Source organism: Lytechinus variegatus, chromosome 7 (assembly GCF_018143015.1).
Source record: "Lytechinus variegatus isolate NC3 chromosome 7, Lvar_3.0, whole genome shotgun sequence".
NCBI classification, from domain to species: domain Eukaryota; kingdom Metazoa; phylum Echinodermata; class Echinoidea; order Temnopleuroida; family Toxopneustidae; genus Lytechinus; species Lytechinus variegatus.
The window spans coordinates 5,268,954-5,291,219 of record NC_054746.1 but is presented as its reverse complement, the minus strand read 5'-3'; the positions used below and the strand labels follow the sequence as shown (position 1 = coordinate 5,291,219).

The following is a 22,266-nucleotide window of genomic DNA, read 5'->3' as shown; positions in this document are numbered from 1 at the left end:
CCATCGTTATTTATTATTATTTGAATAGTGGAAACTATTTGTTATGGTGCTAATTTTAGAAGGTGGCAGCACATAGTGGCATTCCATGGGGGAGAAAGAGAGAGAATGAGTAATTTGTACAGTTCATTTTATTTGTAATGTTCACCGTCAAGAGATTATCGAGTCTGTTATTCTGTGTTCTTTTTTATTGTTACAACTATTTCGAACCAATTTTTTTTTATGTATTGTGAAAACAGTGTAAAAAAAAGCCTTGTTGACAGTTTTATCTTGACATGAATTGAAATCTTTTTGTTAACATTTATGAAATGTATTTTTTTTTATAGTTGAATATTGTCAGTAGATTGGTTGGTTGGTTTTAGTGTTGGTGTTGGAATTGTTATTTGAGATGGGTTTTTTTTTAAATAAATAAATGAAATATTTTGTATATGATTTACACTGTGACACGACAGCTAATAATAAGCCTCTACTCCTTGACGGCATTACAAGCACTGCCTGCATTCAACACAATGGTCTTGTACTGTAATTAGCTTAAACACTGTCTCTGTTCTCTGAGTAGATGTGATTTTAATAGTAAATGATTTTACTCTCTCCAGCTGAACCAACAACTCATCATATTATAAACCAGGCCATAGGTTCAGGAATCGGCCTGCACTGATAAGCATAAGGCATAGTGATTGATTTTTGTGTTTTGTGATTTATCAAATGCAGTAATCAATGTTAGCAATCAACGAGATCGGCCCCATGATTGGATCCCTCAGCTTTATGTCTTTGGGCCCGGTGCATCTCGGCCGATCAAAACGTAGGTTTTCACTCAAATTGTCAGCCGAGGACGTTGTCTGTGCTGAAAACTTTCTTGAAGTCCAGATGAATGTCAATACTTTTTAAGGGTGAAGTCCAATCCAGAAAAATGTTGGTTTGGTTTGAATTGAGAAATAGATCAAACGAGCATAAAGTAAAAAAAGAAAGTTATTACATTTTGAAGTTTCACTTATTTTTCAGTGATATGCAAGGGTCAATGATGTCCCTCACTATTTTAATTACTGTTTAAATTATACAATTATCCAATTTTTACAGATTCGACTATAACGACCAACATGACTGAACTACAATGGTAATTTCATATGTTCAGGAAGGAAAAAATATTTTGTTTTCACACTACAATGAGAAGATAATTCAAATATTTTATTTCATATAATGAAATACAAAAGAAACAGTGAGTGGGTCATCAGTCCCCTCATTTACATGCCGACCAGGATGTGCAGAGAACCGTTTTGTGAAATTTAGTGAAACTTAAAAATATCACAACCTTCTTATTTCACCTCCGATTTTGGTGACATTTTCAGCGTTATGCTTGTTGGATTTTCTCCTTTTATTCAGATCAACATTTTGGGTGGATTTGTTCCATACAGTGGGCACAATTATCTGGGAATTGAATTGAATTTTTCATGAATTTACTTTCTATGAAATGATGACATGAACTTACTATTTCGGTAGAGGTTAATTAATCACTTTACTTCACTAAACCCCTTCTTCTGTCTGGCATGATTTTTTTTTCTACATAATTCCAGCAATAATATCTTTGTTTCTCTTTGGAAGAATGATTTTAATTTTCTTTTGTTAATTACACTTCTTAACATGACCCATTGAGGAGAAAAAGATGTTTTGATTTATATTTTTACATTTTTTAAAGATAAGTTTGGTTCTGCTTCCTTGTGTTGTCTTTTTGTTTTTTCACGATATGTAGTATTCATTTTTTAAGGCTTTTAACAATACAATGATGGACATGCACTTGCGATTAGCGGTAAAGGTGTGAATAACCTTGCATATTCCTCAATCATTAATGAAAATTAACATTTGAGAGATGTGTGATATATATCTTCTTGAATTTAATTTGCATTTACAACTGAAATGCTCTTAGATACCAAGTGTTTCCTCTTCTTCCCCCTCTGTTGTACAAAGGAATTTGTAAATGGTGTTGTAGAAGGCTCTATTTGTTGGGCTAAGTTTATGATCAATATGCAATATAGTTACTATTTATGGGCCATTCATTATTTTTTTTTCATGTTATTTCAGTATCTTTCTTTTTTTAATTTTAATTTGTAGATTGTGATAGTAATACTACCTGAAAAAAAGATCAGATTCACTCCCATTGTATTATACACATCATTTGATGACAAAAACATAAAAAATATTCAAAAATGTGGGCGACCAGGTGTCGTTGAACTCATTGTGTAGAGAAGCACCAAATAAATCTGGTTGCCTCATGCCTTTCAAACTATTGGTTTTGTGTTGTTTATGCAGTATGGTTTGAATGTGAAAGAGAGGAGTGAAGGGCAAGGGAGAAAAAAAATGTGGTGAAGAGTGATATTAACTATCAAAAGCCAATAAGTTGCGCAACAATGAAGTTTTCTGCATTATCACCGTTTGCAAGACGAATATCTTGCCTTAGAAATTCTCAAATTAGCACGCTTCATTTTTCTTTAAATGAATAAGTAATCTGAAAAACAAAAGTAATCAATCTTTTTATATGTAAACCATGTAATCACAACCCAAAATCACATTGAATGCCAGTGAGAAGCACAATAAAGCCCTATTTCCATAGCTGGACAGACAAAAGGAGAGAAAAAACAAGAGTAAGATTTAGAGAGAGAAAAGCAGAGAGAACTATAATCAGTAAGAAATGTCTGAATGGAACAAAAATCATGGGATGTCACTCAGAAAATTGCAACTAGAGAAAAGGAAAACACAAAGTACTTAAATGTTGTGGGTTAATCAATATATTTCTCTTATTTCACACAATTGTACATTAAATAAGGAAAATCTGAATACATATACAGATCAATATATACAAAGCTTGAAATAGAACATACAATATCTACATCTGTACAAATTAAGTCTGTTTCTCCTCTCCTCATTCTAAGATCACAAATCAAAAGTTTGATTTTAAGTTATTTCTTCTTAAATTTTACAAATGATTGTTTTTTAGAAACTTTAATGTCAATAAAACAAACTACCGCATAAAAAAAGAGAAAAAGGTAGCAAATATGTAGATGTATGATATCTAAAAAAAAATTAAATCACACAAATATTGACGTGCTTCGTGCCTATAAAGATTAAATCCCAAATATTCTGTGGTTTTAAAAAGTGGGTCTGAATTTTGTAACCATCATTATAGTTTGCCAAAAATGCACTGAGATGCTTGTGAACAACATAAATTTAAATCAACACAGATCATATCTCAATCGATAAGCGTACCAGTTGCGCAAGTCATGACTATCATATAAACATCTTCAACACCCCAGTCCTGTTAAATTATGGATATCCCTCAACATTTTGCCAATTAATACCTAGTTCCTACTCTTACGATTTGTGCCACAATTTAAACATTGATCTTAATCGTGGAGTAGTTATAGTGAATCGTATCAGATAGCAGAGCTGCCAACCTGAACAAGAACTTTTCAGTATTTTTAAAGCTGAAAAATAGTATTTTGGTGAGGAAATCAGTATTTTAAAAGAAATACCATAGAACACATAAAAATGAAACTCGAGAAATCAGTATTTTGCATTTAACCATCAGTATTCTCATTTTTTAGAACTAAATACGGAAAATCCGTTCTACTTGGCAGCTCTGAGATAGTATCAGATCATATCATTCAAAATAATTTTGAACAGTTCAAAAAAAAATTTCTGTCAGTAACAAAAGATCAATCGTGGCATTAATGAAGGATCGCACAATAGTGAAAACGAGAATATTATGTCCTCTTCAAATAAAGAGGAATTTTCATAGACTCCTTCAAGATTTATGATCACCTGTTTCTTTCAATCTTTCAAAAAAGTAAACAAGATGAAACTTTGCACGAGTGAAAGTTTATCGATCATCAATGCGATTCCTATTACAAAGTTACAATAATAATCTGAAATATGGGTATATTGTCTGACTGGGGTGAAACAAGTGCAATATTTCCTGCCTAGATCTCAAAATATGATTTATAATTATATTAGCCTCAATCATATATCAAATGCAATTTTATGATTGTTCTGAAAAAATTACAAAGACACACAAAAAATTGGAATCGAACTTGCATCCCATGAACAATTTAAAAAACACCATGACAACGGAAAAGCTGACTGCATGTCAAATCGACATGATAAAAGTTGTAACAATGACTCCTAAAATTTGGCTAAGTATAGAATAATTCTGGAGCCCGTTTCATATTACAATCACAATAACTGTGCCATTATGGCAACTACCATAAAAAGCTTTGATTTTGATTAGCTGCTGAGCCCTATTACCATGGTAGTTGCCCTAGGGACCTGTCATTCGAAACTAAGCGATCGATTCTAGGGCCGATTTGTATGCTTGATTTCCATTTTCATAACGTACACTCAAGCAAACAGACCAACTATATGATCAATCCTTCAGTTTTATGCCACAGGCTCCTGAACATCATTCTCTAATTGGTCTCGTCAAACCCCTTCCTGAAAGCAAGGACAGGAGAATGACCACCAAATTGATTATAATAATAGGCATTTATAAAGCGCCATCTATCTAGAAATATTCTATTCCGAGGCGCGTCGTTATTATTATTACTCCGGAATTTGCTCGAGCTGCCTTTCAGCGCTCATGCATTCAAGGAATTTATCCTGCCGGGTACCCATTCACCTCACCTGGGTCGAGTGCAGCACAATGTGGATAAATTTCTTGCCGAAGGAAATTACGCCATGGCTGGGATTCGAACCCACGACCCTGTTTCAAAGTCAGAAGACTAATCCACTGGGCCACAACGCTCCACATTATGGAATGTATAAGCCAAGTTGATAGCAAGGTCTTGTATCTTTGATATGAATTTGCGAGGGGGGCAGTTTGTGTAGGTTGATTATCGAATGGCTGCAACCTTCAGATGGAGTTGCTGTGGTCTCGGGCACCTGGAAAATCCCTCGGTTCGATTGCCAGCTTCGGCATCTCAGAGGATGCATTTGCACCGCCCTTCTATCATACATTAAAGCAATTCTTTTCATTAAAACATGATCTGTACTTGCTCCGTTTCTTTCAAGGTGTGTTTAGTGATTATGACTTACTGACAATACTTGTATCTGATTTCTGTGAGGCGAGTCACTGGTCCAACACTGTTTGCAGTTCTGCGCATACCAAAAATGATAATGAAATGTATAAGCCAAGTTGGCCGGTATGTTTGATAATCTCAGTTTGAGAAGGGAGGGGAGCTAGCCCTATTCAGAGAGCTGTGTTAATAGTGATTATGACTTGCTGACAATACTTGTATCTGATTTCTGTGAGGCAAGCGCCTGGTCCCACTCTGTTTGTAATTCAGATGATACCTCCGTAAAGAGATGATCCCAATCCCAGGGTTTATCTTCTTCCATCACTTCGCTTTCAGCTGATAATGATTTGCTCAGCAGCTTCAGGTCTATCTCATTGTCCTGGCAATCACAAAATACAAAAAAAGGAGATATATCTATGAAATTAGGAATTTACAAAATCGCATCTATTCACATCCATAAAAACAGAAAAATCACATCAGAAATCTAAAGATATTGATTGAAGAATACAATTTTCTTTTTCAATATATTACTGGATTCTTTAAACTTGGGGGGGAATCTGAAGGAAAAAAAATCACCCTAAAAATTTAATGCTCACCAACCTAATCTTTAGAATGTGGTACGTTTTCTAATTTCAAGTCTCTGAATAAGATGTGCTTGACTGGTTGCAGGACGATCAGATAGTCCCTTCATAAAAATATCTATGAAGTTTAATCCTCCTTTTGTTACCATGGCTCAGTATCTCATTCAAAAGGAGGCCCTTTTTAAAATGCTGTTCATGTATGTTAAGAATTCAAACTTCCCCTCAACGCTATACCCCCTATTGTTATGCGCACAGGGAATTTCGGATTGAATACACTCGTGTCAGGCTCCACTGCACTCTACCCAACATAAACAGGTGGATAATTTTTTTTGTGTTGGGTGGGTTGCCTTATCTAGCAGTACAGCTTCACTATCTGCACTGAAGTCATACAGGACAGGAGCTATGGATCAATGGGTTGAGAGTGAGGTTGGAAATTTGAAGTTTAAAGCTCATATTTAGATTGCCCTGCACGTTAAAGTCAATGTCAGAGCATCACCATCACCAGAACCAACATTGAGGCCTTCCTGATGATCGATTCCCTGCATTCAGTCATTCAAGTCAAACTGTAAGTTGAACTTAATACCCATTTTGAACCGACTTAATACCCATTTGAACGATCTGAATTTGTCATTCAGAGAATCAACGTCATAAAACAACCTCTGAATTTCAGATACAAAGACTGTATACTATTTATCTCCCAATATAATTAATCTCATGATGTGTCCAAGACAATTTTGTTTATCATCAACTATGAAAAAGTTGAAAAGTTTCAAGATATGAGTAAAGGAACTTTGACCCTCAAAAATCAACGAGGATATTTTGATGAAGTGCTAACAACATCATGAAGATAGAAGCCATCTTTTCTGTCCAATGCTGTGTATCATATGGACTGATAATGTTAATTATTTAGTCTCAAGCTGATATGAGCAGTTAACATTAAATTAATCCAGGGAATTATTCATATAAATCCCAGAAATCAATATAAAAAAATTGAAGTCACTAATCCACATCAATGGAAGGTTATCATCCCATTGCCCTGGACTCGGTGTTATGGCAGGCATTTTTTTTTTTTACTGAACCCTTTGAACCCTAAATTATTAGAAGCAGCCATGACCCATACACTGAATCATTTGAACGTATCGACCACACTTATCGCAAACTCTGTGTTTCAAGCCCCCACGGCATCTTTCCCCTTGAGGTGTGATATGCTATGTGCATCAATATCTAACTAATTTTATCCTCAATATTTATGTATATCTTACTAACCAGTGTGAGTAGCTGTGAATGTTTTAGGAGGTCATTATCTAGCTCTCGATAGGTGATAACCCTGTTGACCGGTACACTCGGTGGGGCGGCTATCTGAGTGGCCATATCCTCCTCCTGGACGTCATCAAGATCTGGGATGACCGGCATGTCTGAAAATTGACCACAGCATACAGACTAATCGATTCTCATCATCTTCTAGGAATCTAATTTATATCTCATATTTACCCCCATAATCACACCAGTTAAACACCACATTAAAGGGGAAGTTCATCCTGACAAAAAGTTTATTGTAAAAATAGCAGAAAAATACTAAAAAATATTGCCAAAGGTTTGAGAAAAATTCATCAAATAATTAAAAAGTTATTAGAATTTCAATTATTTGATTTGTGACGTCATATGCGAGCAGCATTCCTACATAGCGAATGGTAAAAAAAAATGAAATGTCATTTTCTCAGAAAATTGAAAATAGCTTTTACTGTACCTTTTGTATATCAATAGACAAATCATTTCACACCTGATCATGAATAGAAAACAAAATGAAGTCATCAGGAACCATACAAAATTTGAAATTCACGCTTTTATATTACATAACGCATGGGGCAGCTGCTCGTTTATGACGTCACAAATCCAAAACTTTGAACTCTAATAATTTTCTTACTCTTTAACGGATTTTCCTCAAACCTTCACCAATATTTTTTACTATTTTTTCTGCTATTTTTACAACAAAGTTTTCTTCAGGGTGAACTTCCCCTTTAAAGATATTACCAATAGCTGCCTTTTCCAGAGGATGCAAATTGCAAATATCATTACCCCGAGCTGCCACTTCCAGCGCTCAGTGCATTCAAAGAATTTAATCCTGCCATCAATTACACATTTTTCAGTAATGTTACCAAGGTTTTACATAATTTTACTTTCCGCATATCCACAATATTCACATTTTAATGTTTGTCTCCATTTAATCACTGTTATCATACATCATCATTATCAATTTATGTTTTATCATCATCACAAATGATACTCGATTTAGTGCTAAAACAGGAAAATTCAACTATGGAAATGAAAAGTTCTACATGTAGCTCAACTCTAATACATTATAATTACAGCCATTTTAATTTTTTTTTCCAGGCAAAAGACAACAAGATGTGTACAAGAGGAAGAAATTACCACCGACTAGTGCCTGAGGATGACTAAAAGAAAAACTAGTTTCTGTTATGAAGCTCTCCTCACTAGTCGGGGTTTACAAATGTGCAAAAATAAAATCGGTAGAAAATGACAATATATGTTTATAAATGCATTATTTATTAAAACAAAGAACCTAATAATAAAGATTGTTTCCTTGTGCAATTATGATATCCAGTCAGTATGAAATGTTCATGTATTGAAATAAACAACGTTATGCGATAAAAAACACTATTCAGCAAAAAAAGATGATATTTTCAAACTTACCATCGTCCGAGTCCTGTGCCCTGGATTTTGATTCTTGCTCTACTCTATCGCTGCAAAACAATCAATACACAATATATATTGTATTTTCATATTTTGAGGACAGCTAGGGGAAAGCTCTCAGTTCTAGTTACAACATAATAGGACACCTTCTTTCACCTACAAAAAGTTGTCTACAGAAATTACTTCGGAGAACGTTTCAGATAATATGAAATGGCCACTATTGTCATGGATGTCATCATTCTAAAATACGTGTACAGCTTTTTCTCAGGTTTCCTAAAATGGTTTCTCAATTTTGAAAAAAAAAAGGTTTTAACACCTATGGTATTGAGTAGAAGAAATAACCAGTTGTCTCACGATGTAGCAAACGTAGTAGGAAAGCGACGTTTCGTCTGCAAGCTGCTAGACTTCGTCAGGCAATGAGCAAAGACGCTGCTGCGCACGGGTTATATAGCGTCGGGAGCTATTGTCTGGCTCCACTCGGGCGTGAGCCGCGCTGTGATTGGCCGGAGCCGCTGGCCAATCAGGGTCCGCGCTGGTGCTTGGTGCCCGCTCGGGCGTGCACCGCGCGCTGTGATTGGCCGATGCAGCCGGCCAATCAGCGTCCGCGCTGGTGTCAGGCACCCGCTGGTGCGGGCGCCGCGCGCTGTGAACTGTGGATGCAGTATGCCGTCGGATGGTAGGTAACCATTCATCAGGGATCTCAATGCCGCTGTCCCTGTTGATATTGCTCGGATGCAAACGGATCTGGATCGCTTCCTTAATGCGCCGCGTATACCAATGCTTATCATTAGCGATGCAGCTGACCTCATCCCAGTTAGGTAGATGAACGGAGTCCCAAGCATGTTCTGCAACAGCAGAGCTATCGGTGCGCCTAAGCCGAACATCACGGCGATGTTCCTTCATGCGTTCCCCCACAGGTCTACCAGTCTCACCGATGTAGACTTTGTCGCAGGTCGAGCAAGGGATCTTATAAACAACCCCATCGCGTCTGTCGGGGATCGGGCGGTCTTTCGGACGGACTAGCTGGCTGCGGATGCTATCGGACTTAAATATAACTCGGATGCCATGCCTCTCCAAGCGCCGGCGGAGAAGATGCGCGATACCATCAACAAACGGGATTACTATAGCGGATTTAAATTGCGCAAGCTGTTCGGACGGGGCGCTCTTCTTCTTAGCGACGCGGTTAACGAAAGAGCGCGGGTAACCGTTAGAAATAAAACCTATGGTATTCTTGAAGACCTACGGTATGTCTCTTCAAAATCCAAATAATGATAAGTGCGAATCATTCGGAACTTTCTAATTTCGGATGAAAAACAAAATAGAAAATACATCCCAGCCTTCATAAAGACAATATCTCATTTGCAACTAGAAAATAAGAGGAAAAAATGGGAAAAAGGGAGACGGCTTTCTCTCATTAGAGAATCAAGTTAGTCATGAAAGGTATTCCTCATACAAGGAGAAAAGGAAATGAGAATAATTCAGAAGAAAAAAAAGTCATGCAGGAGGGGATATCAAGAATAACATTCACATAGAATAGTTTCACTTCAATGATGTGCTTGATTATTTTTTTTACAAATATTTTTTTTTTAAACTCATTTTAGCATCGTTTATACCCGCCCCCCTAAAAACGGTATTAGTAACGACTTGTATTTGTCATTGGGTATTTAAGTCAAATAAGAAAATGGATTTTATATTAATATTGTCACTAAAAAAGAATGAGGTTATGTTTTACAAGGGTGTTGAAAAGAAAGTAGGCCTAAATCTTCTGAGTATTTCATGTGATACCTAATTCTTTCTTTTCATTTTCTTTTTCTTTTTTCAATGCATAATACACCAGTTGTGGTATAAAAGAAAGTTATCACATGACACAGCAATATTCTACCTCGTGAGGCAAGATGCAAAATAGACAAAAAATATATTACATCACATCAAATTAGTTGCAAACATGGAGTACTACACTTTGTTTATAATCCTTATATTGTCAATATTGTAAAAAAAAATTAAAAGGTCAAATATATGAGAATAGCTCATAGATCCTTGAAGCTCTCACACTTATTTACGTCTTTCATATCACGTTTCCATGGCAATATGAATTTGAGAAAGTGTAGTAAATGACAAACAAGTGCATAGAGGAAGCATTAATGAGTGTAAAAACCATCGGGGTGTAGATGTGAATTCATGTGTTGAAAAATAAGAGCAGAAAAGAGAAGATGTAGGAAGACAAAGCACAACAGCAATCCAGGAAATTGTTAAAAGCCAGTGAACAAAAGTAAAAATAATTTAGAATTATAAGCACACACAACAAAGAGCATTTTGGAAATCAGAAGCAGTAGTCCTCACGTCTATAAAATGAACTTACTTTGCTGAAAATGCTTCCAATTCATCAACGTTTCCACTATGATGTTTTTTGTTGTTGTAAAATTCAAGCATTCAATAACGAATAAATTCATGCGAACTAAAAATGAGCACATCACAAACAGGTCTCCTCAGGATCAATGATATAATTTTCATTTGACTATCTTTGTTAACTTACAATACATTCACACTTACTAGGATACACTGTACAAACACAAAATGTCAGTATGGCTAAAATGAAACATGGGTGTCACCACTTTTTTTTAAAGGAAACCAAAACCCAAGAAGAGAAGTAATCTTATTGGAAAGAGTAAAATGAGAGGAACAATTTAAAAAAAGTTTCATCAAAATCGGTTATGAAATAAGCAAGTTATGGGAGTTTGAAAACTCTTGTTTTACTTTCTATGGGCATCCTCAAATTGGCATTCGTGCTTCAAAATTGCTGATTTTGTGGACAACTCTCCATTTGTTTTGTACACAAATTTTCAGATTTTTCTCATTATCTTTCAAATTGCATCTTGCCTCCTTCTGAGCACAACATATGTCATGGGAAAATATAATCCACACCATATATGACAAGGTCAGGAGGAGATCATGTGCAATATGTAAAATAAAGGGGAAAATCTGAAAATATGTGTACAAAACAATTGGAGAGTTGTCCACAAAAATCAGCCATTTTGAAGCACGTTTGCCAATTTGAGGATCTACATAGTAAGTACAACAAGACTTTTTAATCGTCCATAACTTGCTTATTTCGTGACCGATTTTGATGAAACTTTTTTAAAATTGTTCCTCTCGTTTCCTTTAAACATCTCCAAGTGATAACTCACTCTAAAAAGAGTTACATGTCTTATATTTAATTGGTATACATAAATGACATACTGACACGAGACAATGGATGACATGCTTAATATTAAACAATCAAATGGTCAAGTAGATCCTGTTACATTTATGTGTGCTTTGGTCAATATGACCAGGGAAAAAGAAGATGATCTTCAAGGGGAACATGCACAGACCTGAACCAATACAACCTGTGCACAGCATTGTTTTGTATTTGATTCTTCATTAATCTTAAATGTCAACAGCCATTTCAAAGGCTTGCATAACTGATCAAATTTCAGGACAAACTCTAGGATATATCATACTCGGCAAAGTAAAATAAACTGTCATTCAAATCTTTTCATTACATTTGAGCAAGGGGAGACAAATGGAATTATTAATTACATCTGAATTAGACACCTACATATACATACATGTATATTTCCTTTTCCATCCAACATTCAACCAAAAATAATATATGCAAGGAAGTTCAACTCCTAGTAAGCTGAAGGTTGAAAATGTGCGTGACTTACCGGCTTCTTACAGGTTTGGCGGTGTCATCACCCCATCCCATCTGTCTTCTAGGAGGACGTGCTGGACCATCTTCAGATGTAACCTGTACGGGGGATGGATGGGGCATGGGGGGGGAGATCAGGATATAGAATAAGAGGGAAGAAAATGGCTAAACAAAACAATATACAATTTATCAAATATATATGAATATTCAATTTTTTTCTAACTGATTTATAGCAGCTCAAGGAGGGTCTGTCAAAGAAGTCTGAAACTTTAGTATTTTTATGGTATCAGCAAATCATCAGCTGACTGCCAAAATCAGAAAGCAAACTCATTTACATTCATCTGAATGTCAATACCAATTATATAAACTGGGGGGCATTTCATCAATATTTTCATGCGACAAGTTGTCAGATCTGACATCTTTCCATGATTTTGGCTGGCTGAGAGGCACTGTTCCTATGGTAACTGTCGGATAAAATGGGACTTGTCGGATAAAACATTTGACAAGTCCTTTCATGAAACGCCCCCCTGAACTCAAGCAAAAAATATATACACATGTCTCAAACTAACAGTTGCAAAGTAAATAACATTTTATTACAATTATTATACGCATTTTTATTAAACCATCATTACATTAGATTAACACAAAAGTTTGTCTCTACTTTAGGTACACATACAAATACAGTGTGCATACATGTATATCTTCTTAAATAGGTTAATAACCTCATTAATGTTATCTTACATTTTTCCTGGCGAGTTTAGCAAATTCTTTCTGAAAGAAAAAGTCGATTGATGTCATCCTGTATTAACAGAAACACCACCTGTCTCAAAATCTGGCCACATGCTGAAATCATTCCATTCCAAAACCACTAATGAGCATTCTTGAACAGAAACAGCTTCCTCAAACCACGGCAACAGCAAAAATGAAGCTGGATTGAACATTGTACCTACATTTTACCAGACTGTAGCAGAGAGAACTTGGAGCGATTGGCATTGTGTAACCAGGGAAATCTACATACATGTACATTACCCTGGTAAGATCACTGCCTTAATACACACACAAGCACACACAAGCCTACCCTGTATCAAACTGATGAGATAAGGCATGTAAAGAAGACATGCAAATACAATGGCTCCCGATAGTGTATAAAGAAGTTCTTGCTTCAAAGGATTAATGAGAGCTGAATTCTTCTGCTGTCAAGAGACCCCTTGCTGTTTACTACCAAGTGAAAATGGTTGCATGATCATATATGAAGCTTCATGAACACAATTACGGGAAGTGTTTCACCAGGGAAGTGTTATGTAGGTGTTATGTCTACATAACACTTCCCTGGTTTCACGAAGCAAAATTAGCAAGCAGTCAGTGATTTGCATCGACTTGTTTGTTCTGAGCCATCAGATTCAAGGATTTCAGTAGATTATAACAGGTGTCAGTGAAAAGCAGAATGCTTCTTTGCACTTAAATAACTGTGATTACTGTGAGCCTATGATCAGGCAAAAATGTTGTTAATTAACTCTAGGTAGTAGAAGGAACAAGAAAGGAAAGAGGGGATGCTTCACAAAAAAATAATACATACAGAGTAAAATATTTCATTACTTATTAATTAATAGAATGCATTAAACCCTCAAATGTTTGCTGTTTCAAGGCTATTTGTAATTCAAATCAACACCTACATGTAGGGAGGGTTTCACAAAGCAAAATAGTGATTTACAGTTACACTGACAAATTGTGATCTGAGCCAATCAGATGCAAGGATTTTGTTAGCTTTTGTTTCATGAAATATTCCCCAGATGTTTTGAATTGGCTCAACAATTACGATAAATATTTGTTTAAAGAACGTTTTAGCTTGGTATATTTCAGTCGTTAACAATGTCATGTATACTTGAAATATGACAAACAGCTACATGTATAAGCAATTACATATATGTGATACAGCTACCGGATGTGTACGTAAATCCATTTGTGACAAAGCAGATGGATGTAAGATGAAAACAAGATTGATTTTAAATCTCAACATCCAATAAAAATCTGTCAGCAAGAATTGTTGTGTAAGTTTGTACTCTACCCACACACACAGAAACACATGCACGTACACAAACAAAACACATCATACATAGCAGTAGGTAAACGTTTCCTGTATCCTCTGTTTACATTCCATCCCCCCCAAAAAAAAAACATAAATAAAAATAATAATAGCAATAAAATAAAATAAAAATATAAATAGAAAATGAGTGTAAACTAGCTCATAGAAGAAACCACAAGTGGTAATCAAGGAAATTCTGGTTCCACAAGGAAATCCACATTAGTGTGGAGAAAAGAAAAACCTATAAAATGAATTACTTAACCCCCAAATTCCAGATACATTTATTTTTTCTTCTGATAATAAGAAAATCCAAACGTTTTTTAGTTTGTCATGTCTGCACTGCATCTTATCAGCAAAAACTACCTCTTTAACGCACTTTCTTGTTACACCGGTGCACATTAATAAAGTTGAGTAACCCCTAAAATGGGTGGGGGGTGTAAGGACCGATCTGTTTACCTGATTCTGTGGAGGAGGGGGATGTCCTACCAAATCTTCTGCCGATTCATCCCCTCCGATGTCACCATTAGATTGAGCTGCTTCTTGGGCTGCTTTGCGTGCTCTGCGGCCCTGCTTGGCACTCTGTCAAATTTAGAAAAAACAATGCACATTAATAATTTCTTTCTACATATTTGTCTAACCTTTTTCATTTTAAAGTTCATATCATGTCTTAAAATCAATGAATTGTATAAATTTTAAATGGAAAGTCTTTCTTACTTCTGAATAAATGAACATAAATGTATACTCAATGTGTCATCATGTGGGAATCTGACACCTCTGTCAACCGATCTAATTCATCAATGTCCATGATCCATAGTTTCAAGTGTTTTTTTTTTCGATAGCAACCCTATCTCGATATTTCTTCATTCAAAGTTTGTTAATAAAGCTCTGGCAAAGCTTCAATTTGAACGATATGAAAACATTATTCGCATATTGAAACCTTACACAAGTATAGCAATTGACTATATCAATATCCCTTTTATTGCTTCTTTGTTGTGACACTTGAATCGCTTCTATTCATCATATTTACCCCCTCACCCCCCCCCCCTCTCTCTCACTCTTTTTCTCTAAAAAATGTCACTTTTCTGAACTAAGAATGCTAATTCATCATTTTCTTCAGCATCTTCAGTATGATGTGAGGGGGGTAGTAATAATAAAGTCACATGACAACATACACGAAAAATGCTTCATGGGAACTAAAACAGCACGCAAATGTAATTCCGTCAACATAATTATTCACAAACCATATAGAACACTCTTCAACCTGGCATTAACTAGAACTGACATATGACGTGACAGAACTGAGTGACGTGAACGAGAGTACAAACTTTAATGGGAATATGTCCTTCCCCATATATATTTCATTGTTCTATTGTTTGGTATGGCAGATCAGAAGGAAATTATGACACGCTGAACAGATTACATAAATGGGCAGCATACCGTACTTGGTGTTAAATCCCACATGGATGACATGGTCCAAATTTAAAATTGCATCGCAAGAACTTTTTCCCTAGAGCCTCCTGTGTTCTCATGTATAAACGCATTGACAAATTATCGCCCGCCATTCTATACGATAAACAATCTTTTGTCGATGTTTCTACAAGAACAACACGTAGTTCAGACAAATTGCTCTTGAGATTGCCACAATGTACCTTTTACCATAAATCATAATCTCTTCACACTTTCAGTTACATGTACCTACTTTAACATATGTAGACAAATCACATAGTTAATCAGTAGGCATGTTTTAATGCTATCATTCCTTATTCTAGTTATAGTAAATTAAGTACATATACATGTATATGCAGTGTAGTTATTTTTCACAAATGTACATGTATGTACAGTGACCTATTCATTAATTATTTTTGAAGGCAGAGACAAGGTACATGTAAGGGTATATTGTTTTTAAAGATTATTTGTGTTATTGATGTTTTAATTAGATGATCTGTCTAATGACAGATCACCTCTTATGTTTCTACGAATTTTCTTTTTATTTATTTATTTTTATTATTTATTTTTCTTATTTCCACCCTTTTCTTGTTCCACCAAAATCAGAAAAAGTGCTCTATCAATTTTCATCAAAATATTTAAATATCATGCGATGTGTACGAAACAAGTTCAACGTCAAATGGTCATCGTGACGTCATCTACGCGCCATTTTGTAAAATCACATTATCAATCATATCTTCATCATCAATCATCAAAAATAAACAATATTATCATCAAATTAACTTCAGATCAAGGGTCAACTGTCCATGTCATCAAAGGTCATGTACAGGTCACAACAAACATGTACGCGCGCATTAAAATTTTAAAATGCTCAAAATCACTTTTTAATCAAAGTAGAGTACGTTTCAGGTCATTTGAAGCTTATCATCATTTCTCCTTATAATAGCGTACATGTAATTTTACACAAAATTCCAGTGATCTGAATAAAGTAAACAATACCAGGAAAACAAAGTCTGCAGCGTCTAAATCTTCCTCTGCTTTTAAACGCAGTCATAACGTTATAGGCATCCAAAAATATATCAGTCTAATGTACTGCCTTGTGGGTGTAGCCAACGCAGTTCAGCAGAATAACTAATTGTACAGAATAAATACAGATCATGGAAGTCTAGGGAAGTCTGAAGACCAAAAATTAAAAATTAATCATATTTGTTTAGAGAAACTCCTCCAACTCGATATCCAACCTGCAGATTATGCGGATGTTAATTTTCATTCACACGCTTTGTTTTCTCCGTCAAAAGGGGTAGTTAAGGAGAAATCGAAGAGTGCAGTAGAAAAGATCACCCTTTTCTCAACGCGCTAGATGCTGTAGTTAAGCAGTTTTAACAGATACATGTACATGTAATATTAGTGAGTCAAAGAATTGTGACTGGTAGTGGTATAGTAAACAGTGCATTCTCCCTCATCCTAATGTTTCAATGTAATGCGTCCAACAAGCGAGCCCGACACTAGGTGAATTCTGTTCTAACATTACAAACTATAGGACAAAATCTAAAACTTTTCATGTTAAGATTTTGGATGTTACTTTTTGGGAGTAAATTTTTTACTCAATTAGTTGTAAGAGATTGGAACAATGTACCTGGAGAAATGGTAGAGGCAAAGTCATTGGAAAGTTTTAAAAATCCTCAGACTGACAAATTTTGGTGGAATGAGATTTATAATTCCAGATGGCAGGTGCAGATTCTCAAGTTTGAATTAGGCAGCCTTGTTTACTATCAACTAAGCTTTTTCGATATACCGGTATTAGTAATACCGTTCGGTATGAAAGTCATACCGGTATGGATACCGCCGTTGAAATTTCAATACCGAAATACCGTCATACCAAAAGTTGAAAATATCATACCGGTATTTTCTTCTGTATTGTCATTTATGGGTATTTTTACAGTAAAATTAAGTCAAAACAATAAGTTCTTTGGCTCTCTCAACGTATTTAATGAAATCAGAATCCAATAATCTAACCTCGAAATGAATACATCGCCCCTTAACTACTGTCTGAGCTCCGTTAGCCGCTGCATAAGGCCTCGGCCCCACCGCTACTGATACTGGGGTGCATGTCGGCTCAGCTCCATGCACTCGTGTACACAGCTACAGTAAACAACGAAGTCGACCGAGAAGGAGAGCATTTCATGAAGAGTTTTTTTCAGTGGTTTCAACAACAGATTGCTTTCCGCCAATCACATGCGAGGGTTTGCTAGCTTGTAACATCCCTCTACACAAACAAAATCACTGACAAAACTCTTTTTGAAACACTCCCTAGCCTGCCTTTTGACCACGTGGTGTATTGTGGGCTTCGACAAACTATCAACCTTGGCTTGGGGCGTTGACAGACAAACCACAGGGATTAACAATTGTTTTTTCTTTATGCAAGTTTTTTTTTTCTCGGACTGCTCTTAACTTGTATCAATGGGAATGACCACTGAGTTTTTTTTTTTTTTTTTTTTGGGGGGGTGCTGTGCATTGACAAACCACAGGGATTAACACTTTTTTTTCTTTATGCAATGTTTTTTTCTGGACTGCTCTTGACTTGTTTCAATTATGACAAGTTTACTTTTATACTATAAGCCTGCTACAAAAATCGTCTGACCCCCCCAAAAAAAATAGATACATTAATGAATAAATAAATTAAATATGAAAATAAAAAAAGACAGAAAATGTTGATAAAATTAACAGGAAAAAAATGTTACGCCATCCCTCTTTGTTTATTTTGATCTGTGAAGTGATCGTAAATGGAAGAAAGTGGCTGAGAATATTTGTGTGATTTGTGATGGGTGTTGTATCCGTTTTGTGCATGTCCTGTCATGAATAAAATAAAATAAACTATTGGATTGATTGTATGATGGTCTCGTGGGGTGATAAGAAGTTGATCAACTAAAATTTGGCATGTGTGAAAGATGAAATTGACAAAAAAAGAGGGGAAGATCGAGATTCAGAGAAGAGGATGTAGATTGTTCGTGGTAAGAGAGGGTGGTTACGGGGAGAGAATGGGCCGATGGGAAAGAGAGAGAGAGTGAAGAATTAAGGGGCTGGGGAGATAAAGAAAAACAAAAGCAAGAAAAAATGAGTGAGAAAGAGGCAGCTGGGGGATAAGAAGTTTGGGGGGGGGTTCAACACAATGGACATTTATAAGAAAAGTTATGTACGAGACGTCAAAATTTGAGGTCAACAAACTTTGAACCTTCGACGAACACGTGTTGATGTGAGTGGTAAACAAAAGGGGCGAATCTGAATGTGAATGAGTGGGGCCAGATCGGTGAAGGGAAAATCACGCATATATCCTTGACAGTTTTAGCAGGGAATTTTGGTGCTTGGAAGTTAGGGCATGTTACACACGTTTAGCAAAGTAAGTAGCAGTGAGTTTGTGCGGTGTAGCATTTGGCAACTTGACTTATTGATTTCGTACCATGTGCTTGCTGAGATAATTTTGCACCCATGCACAGGTAATTCACAGCTCTCGTTGGGGAGAGAGCATGATCGTATTTACTTTTGGTAAAGAAAGAGAAAGTTTTTGTCAATGAGAACGGACCATGCTGAGCATTCCTCAGCTGACCACAAGCATCCCCTCTTTATCCGAGGCCATATCAGGGCTAAATAAACATTGGACACTGTTTGCACAATAAATTGGGAATTTACTCGGTATTAGTCGGTATACCGGTATTGAAGCTATTAGTAATACCGGTATTGAAAATATCAATACCGAAAAAGCTTACTATCAACCTCGACGTTAAGACAGGATATCTACAGGAGAAATCCTATTCATCCGTATCCTACTGCGATGTGATGTACAATCAACTAACCCCAGGGTTTCAGACTTCTGGTTCACTGCACTCACACACAGGCCATCGTATGCGTTCTCACGGCCGTTTTCAAGACATCGCTTGGCATGCGATGTTTTGAAATCGGCCGTAATATGTGTAAGGAAATTGATACTGGCCCAAAATCACCAATTTTTAGGATAACCGGAGGCTGGACGAGGAGTGAAATACGGATGTAGAGTAAGATATTAAGTTATTAATCTTTCTTGTTATATTTTTTTCGTTCATTTTACAATAAACATGATTTCCATCCCACCTTTGTGACTCGGATATCCGATCGAGTTCACCGTCCCGAAATTCACGTAGGTGGAGCGTAGTGTAGCGGTAGTGAAGTGGAGTCGAGCCAGCACAAATTTCGCCCGAGGTACGCTGAACTGTGCTGGCTCCACTCACCAATAGGATCTACACCGGACTTAAGAGAAATACCAGTAGTTGCAGTAAATACTGATTTCATGAGAAAGTCTGTAAAACAAGGCTATATCGAGGATCTAGTCTTCTAGATCTGGTACAGTTACATAAGCTGAACTTTGTGAAATCATGAAATGTATACGCTGAAAAATGTTCACACTGAAGATCATCAACACAGATAAGCGCACGTGGGACAGTGTATATTGCCTTGAATGTTGTGCCCGACGTTTGACTCGAATCCTGTACTTATTTGCTGATTTCTCAGCAATTACACAATTTCTTCCAGAATCCTTTGGCACATAATTATGTTTTATTAACACAGACACTTTGGTCGTCATTTCATTGGATTCTGTACGAACTCATTTTGATTTCGTTACCACAACTGGAATTTACCTTTAAAATCACCCACACAGCTCAGTGGGAGCTCCGCCGTCGACCGTCGCACCCACGAATAGGTATCGAGAACAGGGTTCAATGACGCCGGCATCGCAGGCGGGGGAGCTCCCCGGTTTCTGGTTAGTCGGTGTAGCTAAGCGGGCCGTGGGTTTTTAGCTTAGCCATCTCGAAACGACTGAGCAGAGACAGCACTGAACAATTTATTGTTTGTACCTTAAAATAGTTATTATAAACCCAAATCTATCGCAAAGTACAAAACTCACTCTTTTTTGAGACGTAAAATCCAGATTTTCATCCATAACTTAGGCTAGCTCTGCCGCTCAGATCTTGACGATGCGAGCTCCATACAAAAAATGTGAGAATATCATTAGGTTTTAGATCGATTCCTCTGATTGGCCTAAGCTTTATAAACATAGAGTTTTTGACCAATGGTATTTTCTGTTATAACTACACAACATGTATATATCTCTATGATGCCAATACAATCCAAGCCACGGAGATGAGTATATGTATAGGCCTACGTAATTAGTATACATCTCTCTGATATATCTCTATGATTCAAGCGAATTATGCTTATGGAGGATGATGAATTATCAAGGAGCGAGGGCAGAGACAATTACACACAAATATATGAAATCATGTTTAAAGTACTTGAAATCAAGCATATTAAGGCCAAAGGAAATTTTTAGTTCTTTTCTTTTTAGTATTCTTTTATTGCTTCTTCCAGCTAGTGAATTGGACTGACTTCATTCATTTCATAACTTCATAAAAAATACATCATAATAACTTCATACTTGCATGAATAATACATCAAGGTATCAGTAAAATAAGTAAATCATAAACACACACATAAATTTGTAAGTTGATCCATTCATTTTTACAATGCACTGAAAGAAGTAAGAAATGTGAATACAGAAAATAGAGGTGAAAAAAAGAAGAATACACCCGCACATATGCCACACACCAAAACTGTAACCTTGTCCTTCACGTTCCTATCTTCCCCCACACACCTCCCCCTTCCCCGGCCCCACCTTCGAGTGGCGTAACAGCCATGGGGAGGGGCAAAATATGTATTCAAGCTCGTCAGGGGGGCATAATAGGTTTTCAAGCTCGTCAGGCCGGGGGCAGACTGCTACCTTTGCCCCCCCCCCTTAGGTACGCTAGTGCAGCCCCCCCCCCCCCCCGAGGATTTCGGATTCGGAAAATTAAAAACGAAATGGGGAAAAAGGGGAACCGAGGAGAAAGAATTAAGAAAGGGAAAGTGAAAGAAAGGAAATAAATAGGAAAGAGGTTGGAATAAAAGGCCTCCAAGGGGGTAAGAATGAAAAAGGGGTCAAGAAAAGAATAGGCCTAAGGGAGAACAGGAGGAAATAGGGAAAAGGGAAGGAACTTATGAGAATCAAGAACAAAATTAATCAAAATAATCGAAATAATAATAAATGAGTGAGACATGCAGGGGAAATGAATTAAAGCATGGCAAAATGGAGAGATGGAGGGGGGGGGAAGAAAACCAGAAAGCAATGAGCAGTGGCGTAATTACAGGCGGGGGCAGGGGGAGCCCCGCGCCCCTGCGGATATCACCGGGAAAATAAAAACAGGAAAGTGAGAAAAGAGAGGGAGAAAGAAAGGAAAAGGGGAAGGAAAGGAGAAAATGAAAGGAGGAAAAGGAAAGGGAAAAGTGATAAAAGCCACGAAAAAAGAATATTTATAAAAATTGGGGGGAAAAGAAATGAAAGAAGAACATTTAAGAAGGAACAAATCATTCCGAAATAGGCCAAGAAATGCAATAGCATGATTAGTAGACTAAGGGAAATAAATTAAAAGATGACGAAATGGCAAACATTAGCGGGAAATGAACTTGCTGTAGAATTGAGTTAGCCAAAAGCTTGATTTGAAAACGAAGAAAAGGGACAAGGAAAAACCATTACTTAATTACAAGACTGGGCTGCCGAGGATTGAAGATAAAGAGCGGGAAGAAAGATGGACTGCATGCAACATTGTGTTATAATATTAAATGCTT

The 22,266-nt window shown here is 36.5% G+C and overlaps 1 protein-coding gene across 3 annotated transcripts; it reads right to left on the bottom strand.

The window, feature by feature from the left end:
* Window positions 1–4,720: 4,720 nt before the first annotated feature.
* Window positions 4,721–20,618, bottom strand: LOC121418271 (intraflagellar transport protein 43 homolog). 3 transcript variants are annotated; one of them, XM_041612047.1, is made up of 7 exons: window positions 20,510–20,618; window positions 14,584–14,706; window positions 12,061–12,143; window positions 10,713–10,748; window positions 8,354–8,403; window positions 6,908–7,056; window positions 4,721–5,439 (listed from the first exon to the last, which is right to left on the bottom strand). In XM_041612047.1, exons 1-7 carry the CDS (start codon window positions 20,543–20,545, stop codon window positions 5,257–5,259), a joined length of 660 nt encoding a protein of 219 aa, XP_041467981.1. In that variant the 5' UTR covers window positions 20,546–20,618; the 3' UTR covers window positions 4,721–5,256. The 3 variants fall into 3 exon arrangements, with proteins under 3 accessions (XP_041467981.1, XP_041467982.1, XP_041467983.1); XM_041612048.1 differs by lacking the exon at window positions 10,713–10,748; XM_041612049.1 differs by lacking the exons at window positions 14,584–14,706; window positions 20,510–20,618 and adding an exon at window positions 12,786–12,988.
* Window positions 20,619–22,266: the final 1,648 nt, after the last annotated feature.

Excerpts from the sequence above, each read along its gene's own strand:
- LOC121418271 (XM_041612047.1), bottom strand. The coding sequence starts at position 20,545 with ATGGATGAAAATCTGGATTTTACGTCTCAAAAAAGA. Across the intron at positions 8,404-10,712 it reads TTGGAAGCATTTTCAGCAAA|CGATAGAGTAGAGCAAGAAT; the intron begins GTAAGTTCATTT and ends ATTGTTTTGCAG. Across the intron at positions 5,440-6,907 it reads ATTCACAGCTACTCACACTG|GACAATGAGATAGACCTGAA; the intron begins GTTAGTAAGATA and ends TGTGATTGCCAG.